The sequence below is a fragment of the Echeneis naucrates genome, chromosome 3 (genome assembly GCF_900963305.1).
Source record: "Echeneis naucrates chromosome 3, fEcheNa1.1, whole genome shotgun sequence".
NCBI lineage: Eukaryota > Metazoa > Chordata > Actinopteri > Carangiformes > Echeneidae > Echeneis > Echeneis naucrates.
The window spans coordinates 16,429,292-16,445,388 of record NC_042513.1 but is presented as its reverse complement, the minus strand read 5'-3'; the positions used below and the strand labels follow the sequence as shown (position 1 = coordinate 16,445,388).

General features: G+C 40.1%; 1 protein-coding gene across 1 annotated transcript in view; it reads left to right on the top strand.

Moving 5' to 3' along the window:
* Positions 1-16,097, top strand: part of itfg1 (integrin alpha FG-GAP repeat containing 1) — a 119,727-nt gene that overhangs the window by 86,260 nt on the left and 17,370 nt on the right. Inside the window, exons 13-14 of the mRNA XM_029498554.1 lie at positions 5,192-5,235; positions 9,172-9,250. Coding sequence (XP_029354414.1) covers positions 5,192-5,235; positions 9,172-9,250 — 123 coding nt within the window. The remainder of the gene's footprint in view (positions 1-5,191; positions 5,236-9,171; positions 9,251-16,097) is intronic.

Here is a 16,097-nt window from a genome sequence, read left to right as displayed (position 1 = left end):
TTTCATGTACACTGTGCATCTCCCTGGCTGCTTTTGACGCTGATACAGTATGTTGTGTTCCTCCAACAAGGTCTGCTCATCGCATTTTCCTCTTTTTGTGCTTGTTCTAGATTGTGCATGCATATGTGACGTCAGCTGACCCAACAGTTAAGGACTGTGTTGTGACGTAGGGTTACCATGGCTCCCCATTATTTCTTTTTATAGACCACCAATGCAGCTACAATTACAGGTTAAGCCCCCAGTTATGTAAAGGCAACTTAAGTATAAACAGATTTTAAGTGACACATGTATGCAAAATTGGAGTTATAAGTGCTGTTAATAAAAATGTATTTCCCATGAAATGTACTCTCTCTGCCATGTGAGGAGTTTGTTTAAGTGGCTGAAAATGCATAAAAAAGATAAATCTGTTGCAGAGGGAAAAGGGCTAATGGTCCCTCTTTTATACAGTCAATCTAAAAAATATTTAATGCTTTCACACTTGAAATTTCCGTGCGTTTGCATCAAAGGTGCTCCAAAGGTGCTACATAATACTGTGTTCATTGATCAAATCTGATGCAAAAACTTCATGTGGAAATTACAGCAAAGCAAGTAAATATGTTGAGTTCTGCTTAATATCTTTCCACACAAGAAGTGTGTTATAGCTACTCATTAAATTAAGGTTATTTTAATTTCTATTCAAATGCACAATAGTTGACCAGTTCAATTTAATGTCTGCAGCCAAGTTGATTGAGGCCAGAATCAAGTGAGGCTGGAGGTTTTCTATTGTTTATTTGTTTTTGCAGGGTTTTTTTCAACAGCCTTTGAAGCTTTTGCTTGCTATTCATTAGAAAGGCAGATGAAATTATTGCCTGTGCCCATAACTGAATGCTTAAAATTATAGTGAGCAACACAATAACATTTAATGTCAACACTTCAAATTCACATCGAACACTTCAAACACAGTTGTTACAAAATCAATTGCAAACATCTTAGCCCATAACAGGAACATGTTCCTGGCCTATTAAGTCATCATCTATCTGAGAAGCCGAGGACACATTGAAGGACACTCTCATCTGTCTGATTTGGGAATATCTGGACATATCACAGAGGCAGTTTCGAATATTTTGGCAAACATATTTTTAAACATTAGAGAGCATAGCAACTGTGCGCAGTTTAGATCAAAATGAAGGTCTTAATGATGATGATCTCACTGCAAGATGGTGTGTAGTTAAATACGACTTATGACTAACAACCAGCTACAGCTGACTTTTCACTGAAAGCAGACACGGACCAACATGCAGTACATATTAATGAGAAAAGCAACTCTGACGCTAAACTGGGCTTCACCTTAAGTTGCAATAAACCCACTCAGTGAGCTGGGCTGCTTAAACCAGATATTTCTTACTCATCGGGCTCTTGGCATAGACACCATGTTTCCAATCCAAATCTCTGCCCACATTAGATTTGCTCACCACAGAACAAGACGCTGAGACAGCTCCGATACATCTTGGTCATTAGTTTGCTTTTTAGAGAAAATGAGTGTTGTCACTTACAATGTGACTGGATAGTGCATACTTTAAACTGCCTTGATCAGAAATATAAATAACTTATTGAGATAAGCTACTTAAGCCAATCTTTCAAGGCCAGCTGATCCCCTCTTTGATGAGTTAATTTCCACGCAGAGGAGTGTCTTTAGCAGTATTTGAGAACCATATATATATATATATATATATATATGGCCATGTCCTGCTTCTCTACACTGATAAAATCCTGATTTTAGAACTAAACAGTAAACAGGATGAAGGTCATTCTTGTCACGTCCCATTCAGTCAGAATAAAGTGGGTGAGTCTGTGTGCCAGGTGACATGGGGTTTGTGAATTGTGTAACTGGATCACTCAGTCAGTGACAGAACCATTTATATGGCTAAACTAATTGTTGCAGTCCAACCAAAAAAGAAAGCTAAAGAGTCAGTAGCTTTGCACACACTGTTGCCAAAATGCTGTTGGCTGACTCGCTGATAGAAACACAAACGGACTCAAACTTGCACAAATACACACACACAGTTCACCATCCACTTGATTAGGTTAGTCCTGCGAAGTTGCCATCGGTCTTCATAGTACACTTTAAAATAGGCTAGCTCAGTCTACTACAGCTGTCACGTACTTTTCACATGTCAGCCAGAGATTGAAGTAAGAACCACAAGCAGGCCTCGTAGAAGAATCACTGGATTTGAGTTTTCTGTCCCCGATAAGTGTTATGATGGCCTTGCCTAGTCACATGCACGCACGCGCGCACGCACACGCACACGCGCACACACACACACACACACACACACACACACACACACACACACACACACACACACACACACACACACATTCATGTACACAGATTCATGTACCTCCAAAAGCAACGCTGCGCCCATTGAATTGTGAAGGACAAATGCATTCATGCAGTTAATTTCCATCTTCTTTTTATTTCTTTTTATGCATCAATAAACTCATGTCATGTTATCTTAACATAGTACATAGAACAAAATCTATAGTTTCCATTGTGTCATATACTGAACGGAATAACCAAACAGTGAATTTGACAAAAAGTGCCTCCTTTTGGCCTTTATTAGGTGCATCACACTTGACAGGAATTGGAAAGGAGTTGCACCGACAGTGTTACTTCCATGGGATGCCATATGTGAGTTAACCTTACGATATGTACATCGGAAATTAATATGTTACACAAATCTGGTGTTTTCGTCTTTTTGGCACCAAGACACAGATTACTTAGCAAATTAATTCCTCTTAAATTTGTTCATTTAAATATTACGTGAACTCTTCCTCTCACTTGTAAAAGAGTGAGAGGAAGCCTGTAGCCTGACCTCAAACAGCATGAAATTCAAACAAGTGATGAATACTCTGATCCATATGATTTATTGATCATCAACGTCCTTCATGGAAGACTTTGGCCCAAAGTCTGTGATATGTTGATGTGGTATTTTCACAGAATTGATGAGGGTGATAATTGCATGCAGGGCTGTTTCTGACTAATTTGGTCAACCAGGTCAAACTTCCTTTGGGCTGTTAAAAGCTTTTATGTTTTAGCCAGAAACAGTTTTAGGAACTAATGACAGTCATGTTAGAGGGTCCATATTTTCTTTCACATACATTTTAGTGGTGAATGTTAGAAAGCATAATAGGCAGGTTTGTTTTGATATCCTTAACTTAAAAATATACTTTGGTGCAACAACCTCTGACAGTTTTAGTTTTCCAGTGTACTTGTGTGATTACTTAAGACTTCAAAGCAGTAAATATGCTTTTTGCCACACGTACACCATTTCTTTTAAAATCAAAGCATCAGAAAAATCATCTTGTTTATGCATACAAAGGGATGGTAGAAGGTTTACCCCACAGAGGGCTCACTGTGTAAAATTGGTGCAATGCAGTCATCAACTCTGAGCCACTACGGCATTTGTATGCAAGATGGAGTGTAATTTGGGCTTTGTAGGTGTAAAGTTTGCTCTGTTCCTAATTGTTAGCATGCTAACATTTGCTAAATAGCTCTAAGCCAAAACAAAAGCACATGGGAATGTCATTAGTTTTACATTGAACAGATTGAAATTTAATAGGATTCAAGATGCCATGACCCCCCATGAGCTCAATGCCAGGATCACCCAAGTCATTGAACTCATGGGGGGTCTGGGTCTCAGGTGTTAGAGCAGGTTGGCCACTGGTATCTGGGGCGTTGGCTTGATCCCAGCTGCCTGACCCCAGGGTTGTGTCAGGGATGGCAGCCAGCATAATAAGCTTTGCCAAACAAATGTCCAGACAGCTTTCCACTGTATTAAACCCAGAATCCACTCAGCATAACCAATGGCAATAGCCAAAAATTCTTCATAGCATATCTATTTTCCAATAAATTGATTTGTTTCGTTATTGCAGCTATTCTAAGATACAAGAACATTGACTAAAGGAAAGTTTCTAGTAGTGTTAAAGTTAAACTAGAGGTGTTCACTCATTATTGTACATATCTGATGAAAGTTAAAGGTTGGTATGACTTGAGTAATTCACTTTATATCACAAAGTGAGCAAGAGCAAAGAAAATAAAGGATATTTAAAAAAACTGAGTCGGTTTTGTGTTGACTCCAATGTCTTAGAGACAGTGTGGCACTTTAGTTAAAACAGGAACTTTTTTGGGGGGACAGCACTGCTCCAGAAAAAAAGGGTTAGGGAAGAAGAGGAGCCGAGGTAATGAGTAGGGGGCTGAATGTGGACAAAAACTATTTGGGGGCTAAGGAGACAACTCGATTGTGACTTATTGAAATCGTCTAACAGGGAACATTTCACACATGACTATCAGTTAATTCTGCATTCAGTCAGCACTTTCCATTTTACGCAACAGTCCATTTTATAGCCTTTTTATAACTGAAAAGCCTAATAAAATGGCTACACAGCTCACATTTCTTCAGCTAGATAATAAAGCTGTTTGCACAGTAGATCTTTGTCATTAAAATGTGCGTGGAACGTTAGAGATGAACCATCCTGTACTGACTCCTCCTTCCCGCTGTTTTTACAGTGAAGCTGGAGTCACTGCGGTGTTTCCTTTGGATGGTTGCAGACCTTATTAACAGAGCACTGGGGTTCAGTGTGACTCCATCAGGGAAATCAAAGAAACCTAGACCCAGAACCCTGTTAGTATGCTCATAAAGTCACTTCACTAATGACTGATTAGCAATTCAGCGGATTTTGGCCTCGCTTCACTTGTACAGACAAATAAGTGAAATGCTTAGTGTGTATGTACACACAGTATTAATAGTTTGCACATTTATTTTTTATGCTTTTCAAAATTAGCCATTTATTTATAACTCTCTCTCCCTCCCCTCTTTTTTTTTTTTCTTTTTTTGGCTTGTCAGTGTCCACCACACCAGAAGAAAAGATGATTAAATGGTTTGAAATACAATGCTAATATTTGGCAACATTCAGGCACAGTTTATATGAATTGGACTAATTATGTTCTAGTTGTCAACCACGGTGGAATTTGAGTCTTTGTGTAAACAAAGTTTATTTCTCAGTGTGAGTTTGAGTGTTTGATGTTTGAGATGCGCTTATACGGTGTCCCACAGGGCACAGAAACAGCACCACGGCCACACATCTTTCCACTGCAGAGAGCAGACATGCTACATATCACATCCAACTCAGGCATCTGTTTCTTTTTCAGTGCTCAGCGGCCTCTGCTCCAATGACTGTCCAAAAGATGTAAAGGTAAGAAATCTGTGTGTGTGCGCGCGCGCGTGTGTGTGTGTGTGAGGGTGTGGGTGTGGGTAGTCCACCTTTCTAAAAACACCACATTTTGATATCGTAAAATAGTCCTGAGAGCTGACCAGGTGTACATGTGGCTGTACTTGTCTGAATCCGTTGCACTTATCCTTGCATGCATAAGTCTTTATCCTCAGCCAGAGCCAGTACTCAGCAATTTTTTAGCACAAAGAAAAGCCGGCTGAAATACTGACACTGCCAGCCAAAATGTCCAGGGGATGTTTTATAACCGTGTAAGTCCTTCTTTATATGTAAAGTACTTAGCTTTTACTGTGGTGTAAAAATGATAGAAAATTGAAACCATAAAAATAACCAGCTTTGGTTTTATGCTGTAAATCAGCACTGTAGTATCAGCTGCTCATTCTTGACATCTTGTTATTCTTTGTGAATAAGGACAAATACCAAAACTTTATTACATAAGGCAATGACCAGTGCTACTGCATTGTATTTTCAATCTCTTTCTAGTGACATTTTCTTCAAAATTTTTGAGTTTCAGAAAATATTTGAATAAAACCAATGAACAAATTCCAGGTCCAGCAGATAGAGTTTGAGATTTTGTTTGTTGATTATATTCAACTAGACTAGACTTTAGACCGGAGAATTCATCAAGCTGTTTAGGTTTATGCGCTTTATTAGTGTGACAAGCTCAGCTGTTATTTTAGTTTGATACAAACTAAGGTGGCGTTTGGTCTTTCCCAGGTTCCAGCTTGCTGTTAAGTTCCTCTTGTAGATCTAGAGTTTGTCTGAGAAAGACGAGAAGGAAACATAAAACTAATATAAACCATAACATGTAACAGCTCCTGATGTCTGTATGCTACATTGCTCTTTTACAAGGATCTATCTAATATCAAATCAACACAATGAACACTGTTAAGACCCAACTACACCAGCCAAAAAGCCTCACTTATCTTTTTTTCCAAAGCACCCTATAATAAAACATAAGCTTCTCCATGGCATTATCTGATGGCTTTAGTTCCTTTTTAAATTGCTAAATAATCTGCCACTCACAGAGCTAATGTGTGTGATGACAGGAGTTGTCTCAATTTGCGTTAACACTGGACCCTGTCGCAAGAGACAGCTGTCACATTGTTGCTCACTGTGAGACTCAAGTCAGCACTCTCGCTCATTAGTTCACTGATTAAACCTGAATTGCATCTGGTTATGACCAGATTAATGTTGGGTTCAGCTTCACATATCTCTCGCTTTGTGCCAGTGTGTTGAATCACGTCAGCATCTTTGGATTCAACGCCATTCCTAGTTACAGCCTGTATCCAAACCTGATCAAGAGGAGGGTCGTGGAAGAGTGTTGGCTGATATACAGAACTTTGACTCTTAACTTAAATGACTGTCAGTCTAAATGAGGTGCAATGTTTTACATGTGAAATAAATCTGAGCACTGTGTGAGTGCATTGTAGCCTTCCTTTAATGAGGAAGTCATTAAAGTCCAAAATAAGCCATAATGACATCTATACACTATATGTGTCCAACATATAGTTGTTCTGTTGTTCCCCATGGTGCCGTTGGTTATTGAATTTGGGATGGGAACTGACAACCAAATATCAAAGTGAGTCACACAGCAGGCTTTTTGTCTGAGGTGCAGGGACAGACTTGTACTTCTGGTTCTAATGGGGCAGTGTTTCTCACAGGTGGATGATCGGCATGCTGTGGTGGAAGGTACACTTCACAGAAGAAGTGTACTCGACTATAAGTTACCAATGTCACTAAAATGCCATACTTGACAAAATCACGGGAGGCATTTAAAAGACAACTTTATTATTGGTAGATGCTATAAATACAAATGATTGTCACATTCATTCAGCAGGTCTCCAGTGGATTGCAACTCAGCCAGGTGTGTGTTCAAACATAGTTTTTTTTTTTTTTTTTTTTAAGTCAAATAAGGCATTCCATTGTAGCAGCAGTAAATTGAAGAAAAGTTTTTTGTTTTGTTTTTTTTCTCTTCAAAGCTTACTAAAATCTACATGACTGATTTAAGGTTCACATTGATGTTGGAAAATGAATTAATCCTTCACAATGCACCATGAAAAACAATCATCAGAAAATAACTTTGGTTAAATGAAGCTTATACTGAAGAGATTTAAAATGTGATTTGCTCATCCTCATAAAGTAAAGGATGACCAGCTGAGCAAATTTTATCTTCATCTTACCAAATGCCATAATGGTTTTATAACCCTTTTGGTTTTTAATTAGGATGGCACGTCCATGGCTTGAGTGCAACAATGAATATTTGTAGCACGTAATTCCTTCTTTCTCTCTCTGCCTCTCACTGTGAAACACAAGAGTGTTTCTAGAGCAGCAACAGTACTGTTCACAAAAGCAAAGTCACTATAAAGGCAAAAGAATCTCGCTGGAAATGAATGTGAAATGTCAGGGAAATAAATGACATGGTGGAAATGAAAACACTGAGTGAAGTCTAGAAAGAACATCAGTCCTCCTCCCTCTGCTGCTGGTGTGATTCACTACCTGCAGTTACTGTGCTATGCTGACAGCTTTCATTTCAGGTTTTTCACAAAAATTCGCTGCTAGTTTAACCAGCTGTCTGAGGCTGATAAAATCATGTTTCTCCGTGCTTGTTGAGCAGGTGGCTTGTTGCAGTGCTTATTGGCCTTTAACAGTTTCATACACTGACAAGAATAGCCTCACCTTTTTCACTGTCCAGTCACTGTGTGTGTGTGTGTGTGTGTGTGTGTGTGTGTGTGTGTGTGTGTGTGTGTGTACACAATGCACTGAATGTGCAGCCCCCACCCACCCTGGGCAAGAACAGAAGGGAGGGTGAAGAAACAGAGCAACTCTAAACAGTAACTGATAACAGAACAGGCATCAAAAAGCTCATGTCAAAGTGCATGTGTTAGTCAAACTCTAGTTTTGAGTCTTTTTTGACACATTGAATGCAAAATCATTAAATTTGAGACTTGAGGCTGAATCTATTTTATGTCACGTGACTTAAGCCTCACCCCTGGCTTTAAGCACCTTTTATTCATCCAAGCATCAGACACTTGTGCGTAGGAGGAACATGTCAGACACGACGCGGCCAATAGCATCTCTCTTTTTACAAAATCTTTCTGCATCGAAAACTCTTTGCAGAAAAGCTTAGCATTGGCATCAACAAGAGTCTTCTGGTATTAGACTTGTTTGGCTTTTCTGTCTGTCTTCTCTTCTGCCTGCTCCTTGTTAAACTGAAAGGTATGATGAATGCAGTAGTCGAATGGAGCTCCTCTCCCGTCGTATCCATCAACCCTGTCTGTCTTTTCATTTCACTCACCCACTCCCATTCTTCTTAGTTACGCCTCTCTTCCACTGTCTTTCTCAGTTTGCCCCTTTGTGGCTCTTCCATTGCTCTCCCTCCCTCTTTCTTTTTTTTGACCTCATTTCTATTAGTCTCTCGCCCGAATGATGAGTGTCACAGCACAAAGGGGCCAAGTCTCTGTTGCACTGTGTATGTTTTGATGCATGATCATGATTAGCTGATTTAAAGCGAGAGGTGGCCCAACAGATTTCTTCATTAATTGACATCCTTTCATAATGAAGAGATAAGACAACCTCCATGTATCCACCCACACAGACACACGGCCGTCACACTCACTTATGCTCAGTCAGATGCAAGCCAGCTAAGGCAGACATTTTTCACATCACCTAGAGAAAATAAAACTAGAAAAAGTGCTCGAGATCACAGTGGTGACAACACATCTGTCTCTCCATCTGCCCACTCATGCTCTTGTCTTTCTGAGTTTTTCTCTCACCCCTTCCTGTGTTTCTTTCCCTGTCCTCTCTTGCCCTCCTTGACAGACAGCTGATGTGAAAAGCTATTTGTAAGATGTCAACATTTGTCTTTTTGTGTGTGTGTTTACTTGTGTTATTTCACAGCCTTTTGGTGTAAACCAGCCAGGTCCCTATGTCATGTACACCACAGTCGATTCCAACGGCTACTTGAAAAACGCCTCAGGTGAGTGCTTCCTTTTTTAATCTCTGTCCCTTGGAGCTTTCACTTCTAATGAACTACCTAACTGAATGATAGCAAATAGCCACAGATTAGTTTTTCAGAAAATATCCCTCACTGAGCTTTCATACATCTACATCAGCTTTATTGGCAAGATAACCTCCTAACAATGACAGCTGTCCTTCTGAACACCACAGAATTTGCTTTCTGCGACTTTAGGAAAGAAAACAGTGAAATGAAAACAAACATATTGATTTTATTCTCTTGGTATCCTTTATATATATATATATATATATATATATATATATATAAGACAAAGGCTGAGGCAGGGAGGGTAGCTAAAGAAAAAGCAACTCAAAGGTCCATATACGGAGTGGTCACACTGAAAGGGTAATAAATCACTTTGATGAGTCTCTAATCCTCACTCAATGATTCTTCTGAAGTGTGTGTTTAGGTCACACTTCTTCAACTCACCGTTTAAAGTAATTAAACATTGTTATGTGCTTACTTACTTTTTTCCTTTGCTTGTACAAATTCTGGTTTATTTTGGAGTTTGTAAAATGCTTTCATGTGCTGTAATGTGGTAATAGAATATATAAAAAGGATAAATGCAGCTTTTGCAGCATCATCAATCAAATGTAAATCCTGGAGTTTCTGCAGTCAAGCCATCTAGGAAATCCATATTTCTTTAAGAAAAACATAAACTGTTTTGTCTGACACTTGTTCCACAGCAGTGCTGTGGCTATAGTCATTTTTCTATTCTGATTTAAATCGAAGAGAAATTCTATGTTCAAAGGGCCACTGTCTTTGAAATGTTTTGTTTTCCCAGAACTAATGACCTTTAGTTAGTTTAGGTTGTTGGAGGACTTAGTGGAGTGAAGATGATTCATCAGAGAGGTCGATGCATGGAAGTATAAGTGGAAATACTAAGCACAGTAGTGCCCTGCCGTATTAGCCACAGTTAACCTAGTTGATGTTACACTGTGGGAAGGACAGAGAGAGCTGGATGAGGACAAGATGCACTGACAGCCTGGGGTCAGGGATATATATAGTCTGTGTGAGCATGTGTATCTCTGTGTGCTGCATAATCCCACTTTGTCAAATTCCATTGTTTCATTCACCAGCCAACACAGTTGGAGTATATACATATTTTAAGAGTGAGGAGATAGATCACAATTTAACATCATTATTATTTCACTACCATAAGACAGCTTTAAACTCATGGCTGTGAAACTAATCCTGCTACAGCTGCAGATTTTTCACCTAAGATCTCAGTGTCCAAGAGCACCGAGTGGCCAAAATATCACCAGAATTAGCTTTCTCAGTAAAGAAATCTTCTCCACATACTCCAATGATTTAAAATGTTCACTTGAATGGGTATAGAGAGAAAGAGAAACAGTGGAGAGTGTAGGAGAGAAGGGGAGGGCCCACCTGCACCCACACCCACTGCAGAGAAGATGGAGAATAATGCAGGTGGCCAGTGAATGTGGTAGTGGTAGCAGTTAAAAAATAATTTTAAGAAGTCAGATGTTGAAAACATTCTAGTCATTCTCTACTCTAGAATTTCACCTGCTACTAAAATAATTTTGAAGAAATTACGTGAAACGTCTATTAATAGAGAATTTTAGGTGAATGGACATTTAATTTTTGTGCATCTGATCCTTAAAATCCTTTGTAGTCCTTGCTGTTGTACATGGCTTAAACTATATGGACACCAATTTTCTGCTCCTGCTATTGGATGATAAGACCTGCCTTATAGTCAGTGTTGCAGTACATCCAAAAGATGCTGGATTGTGTTGAGGTTACAGTTTGCCAAAGGCCAGTGACGTTCTTCTTTGCCAAACTGTGAAAAACCAATGTCAGGTTGACATAAGGCACAGCTGCCGGAACACTGCAAGTAAAAATTTGCCTAGCATATAAAGTTTCTCCTCCAACTTTGGGCTGTAGATCAAACAAAGAAAAGTACCACAGACCAAAAATATGTGAACAAGTGTGTCCACAGGTGGATTTAAAAACAGTATTTTATGGAGAGTGAGATTATAAACAAGCCTTTCTTACCTTCCTGTTCGTATTCCATACAATATTCAGCTTCCAATTTTAGCAATTCCGTGCCTGAATCATCCTAAAATGTGTTGTGCCAGGATTCAATCAGTGCAGTGGACTGTGAATATTGTTACACTAATGGAGGAGTTTTGTCACAAAAATAAGAAAATCCCTCCAAAGCTTTCTAAGAGTCAAGTGAAGCGAAATGGGGAACACTCGTGTGTCTGAATGTTAGTATCATATAAGCCCCTGTTTTAATTCTTCACAGAGATAATCACATGAACTTCACAGAGTTCAAATATTTCACACAAATGGTTATTTATTTCAAGGTTATAATAAAGGTATACTGTTTTTGCCATGCTGCTGTTTGTCAGTGGCATTTGTGCAGCGAGCAGATGGTCTTAGCTGAAATAAGTCTTCAGATCCCCAGAGTGCCTTTATTGTTTTGGTTTGGTGATGGTCACAAAGTGAAATCCCATCTATTTACCATTATACTATCCTGGCCTATGGCAGTCTGCAAATCATAATTCCAGTTTATTTTTCTAGTCCATGTGTTTGACTGGCGCACAGAGAGAAGGGGGAAGTGAGAGAGTCGCCAGTGTCTTTGCTGGCCCAACTCCCCAGACCCCTCATTTAGCAGCAGCAAAGTGCTGCCAGGGAGCAAGCTTCGTGTGCGTGTGCGTATGTGAGTTGGTGTGCAGTGATTTAAAGTGTATTTATTCTGTAGCTTGTAGCTCGGGGAACAGCCAGCGAGCTGCCATAGATGAGCAATGATGGGGTGAACACAAACACATGCACTCATACACACACACAGACACACACACAACGTCTGGGTCTCTCCACTGGGGCCCAATGATCTTCACTTACCCTTCACCCTCCTGAAAGAATGAGGGAGAGGAAAGCAGAGATTATAATATGCTGACTGATAGAGACAAGGACTGAGAAGGCACAAAATAGAGCAGTGAGAGAGAGATGAATGGTGTAAAAAAAAAAAAAAAAAAAAAAGAAGGAAATAGGTCAAAGGAGATCAGGGAGGATGAATAGAAGGGAAGAGGTAGCCTTGATGTAGAGTTCAGTCCATACAGCACATATTCTGCTTATCCACTCAGGCATGTTATAGTGATAATGTCACTGCCTGATCTGACAGGGAAAGGTCGGCAGTGTTACTGGCAATATTTTGTACTGTCCTAACCGTTGTTGCATTGTCCATCTGGCCCCCCTGTGTATGTGCATGTGGGAAATTCACAGTGTGTGTGAACCTGTATGCACATGTAATAACTTAAAATCACACGTTCTGTGTGTTCTGTGTTCTGTGTTCTGTGCAGTATGTGCAATGACAGGTGAACCCTGTCATCTGTCTCCTCACGACCTTGCATGTTTATATCCGTGTGTGTGTGTGTACCAGTGGTCTACCAGGCCCCTTACTAAGTAGCTTGGATGGATGAGCATGGACTGTGTTTCTGACAACACCACGCCTCATTATCAAGTAGCTCCTGCTGAGACAGAGAGAGGGAGGGAGGGGAGAGACAGGTGGGGTGGTGGAGATGAATAGTGCAAGTTATTCATTAACAACCTTTTTATTCCTCTCTCTCTCCTCCACTGTGGATACACAACGCACACACAGTCATCCAAGACCATTTATCAATCAGCAGCTGGGGAAGTGTTTAGAAGTCACTTATAACTTTTAAATGATAAATGTTTCATTATAATCAGCATTCAGGAGGCCACTGATTTTGTTATTATCCCCTCAAATATTTGACCAGATTTAACTACCCCACCCCACCACAGCACGACTTACAAACTGATTTTTCTCAGTGTGTTGTCACTTTAAGTATGGTTGTCAAGTGACTCACAGCACAGGAAAACAGAGGAGAAAAACAAGTTCAGGTTTATTGGCCGCTCTCGGGAGCGATGATGAAGCACAGAAGAGTAATGGCAGCATTTACGGTGAGCTGTTATATTTATACTAGAACCCGTTTCAACACATTTTTTACAAGAGCAAAATGTCAGACACTATATTGCCTTTTTTTAAATTATAGTAATGTCAGAGCTATTTTTTTTATAATTGAAGTAATAACTGAATATTTATTTTAGCTGCAATTTTTAATGTATAACTTTTATGTCTTGTACAATTTCATTTGGGGAAAATTCTTCAGCAGAGAAGTCTTTGTCTGAATGCAGTAATTTCACTCTACATTTTGAAATTTGCTTTGGCATAAGTTATTCAGACCCATTCACTTGATTGCGTGTTAAACTAAAATGGCCATTTTTGTCATCAGCCTAAACTTAGATAACCTTTTTCGGTTACAGCTCCTAGTCCCCGTGGTTATCTGCGTGTTAAAACAGCATCCAGTGCAGCGCTGCTTGACCACTGATACCCTCAGCTGGCCAAGGCCGTCTGTCGACAGATGTTTCAACCCCTTGCTCAGTACACTTTCAAGACAGAGGGTCTGCAGGAGTAATCATTCACTCTTTTTTAAAGCACACCCAACAGGATGCTCACTTTGCAGCCACGGAGCTCCTGTGCATTGTGTCAGTAAACATCTGCCACACAGGCTGAGTATACCAACTCATCGGGGAATAGCCATGCTTGGCAGCCTCTTTGTCATCAGTCACCATTCAAGTTGTTGTACTTTGTTTTGTTTTGTTTTTTTCTCATACACACCTTTTTCCAAGATATGGTCAGGTCTATCACAAAGATCGTATTTGTCTTTGATGAGCAGGATATCAGGATGTCAGGTGCTGTTGGTACAATGTCCCCTGAATGTGAAATATCTCCACATCAGCACCCTGCATCAGTCTGTTGCATGTTTAGGGATGATCATGCTATCCCTCCCTCTTTCTTCTCTGCCTCTATCCCTCCCTCTCAAACACCGTTGCCTTGCACAGCCTGTTATGTTCCCTCTCCGGCACGAGTGTAGTATCTCTGAGGTCCCTGTCGGATCTTTAAATATTTCTCCCTTAGGTGAGGGATGATTGTACAGATGTTGATACACACTCCCATATATCTTTCACGCTGCTCAGACTGTAGTTGGGGATGTATGCCAAGGTGAACCGTCGCCTCAGTCTCAGGTCAAGTTCACTCTGGACAGATTTTCTTCAACGACCTCTCTGCATTTGTCTAAATTCATCCTTCCCTCAATTACGCCCAGGTTCTCTGTCCCTGCCACTGAGAAGGCTCTACATAACATAATACTGCCACCACCAAACCTGAATGTGGACATGATATTTGCCAGTTGATGAGCAGTCTAATATGTTCTTGACATACTGCTTGGAGGATTTCAGTTATCTTTTGAATATTTTTCATATCACAAAAGATATGCAAAGATAAGCAAACTGTCACATGCCTTTTGCATCACGTTACTTTGGTGCATCCAGAAATACCTGATTGTAGTTGAGATGTTTAGGTGTTTGATTCAGCAGGTCCCCTCTCAGAGGACTTATAAAGCTCAGTTAGAGTCACAGGTTAGTGGTGACCTATCCTGCTCAAGACCCTTCTTCCAGAGTTATTTGATATGGCTAGACATCCAAATCTAGGAAGGGCCCCAGTGACCCCAAACTTTACTTCAACAAAACTTGAGTGGCATTTGTTTTGTGCATTTCTTTTCTACTGACATGAAGACAAACAATGCCACTCAGCTGAAAGTTGTAAGATATTGCACAATAAAATAAAATAACAGCTGGAGCTCATACAAACCATGCAATTGGCTGTCATTTCTTTTGCTTCGTTGAACCCAGTGTATTTAGCTGATTATGCCACTAAGAGGCAAATTATTAGTTAGCTGTGTCCAGATAGGACAAAGGTGTTTCTGATGCCACAGGTAATTGTTCAGAGAGAGGGAACAGATGATAAAGGAAGAGAGGGAGGACATATGAAAGAGTAGTGGCAGGAAGTGGGAGGACAGAGAACCTCATAGGGAGGAGAATCAAAACAGGCTCCGATCGATGTGGGACTCTCTGCAGACTGTCCAATTAGGCTAATGAGTTCAGGGGATTAGCCATGGCTCATTCACACACATTCACACACATGCACACACTTTTTGTACATTCATCCGCAGTCTTTTAAAAAACACACGTTCAACTCATCCACAAACATATTTGTCATATCTGAACCTTATGGGCATTTTGAAGATCTAAAAGAATGTGTAGTACAAATACAAATTTAAACGGAAAAGTGTTTGTGTGCGTGGATATGAACGCATTGTTTTGGCTTGTACATTCACTTGAAGCCATTCATGTTGTTTTTGCTACATCATGCTCATGCCTCAAGCAGTGTCGTAAAAGTCAGCCTGTTGCACTTAACGTCACACTGATCTATGGCAACAGTATACTCCTGCTCTCAGAGACCACCTCAGGTAAACAGAGAGTGTTACCACGCTCTCAAAACATTTTATAGCACAGTGAATGGACAGTTTGCTTAAAGCACACAGAATTCACAATATGAGGATGAGATAGGAGAGTAGGTGGATGAGTGAAATGTAAAGGTTGTAAGGGGAGAAAATGAGAGGCTGCAGAGGACAGAGCTGAAAGCAGGGAGAAAGGGAGAGGCGTGAAAATGAGGGTGGAACAAAAGAGAAAGAACACAAGATGAGAAGAATACAGAGGGGAGAGGAGAAGGAAATATTGAAGTGGTTGGAAAAAAACAAGTAAAGAGGTAGCATTTCACAGAGACATAGTGAATTACTATTGATCGGGCTTTGACTGTTTTTTCTCTACCTGTTTTTTCACTGTCATTCACCTCAACTCACCGTCCTTTCGCTTTCGCCTCTGGCCGTGCAGCCTTTGTATTTTACACTGTCATATACTGTTC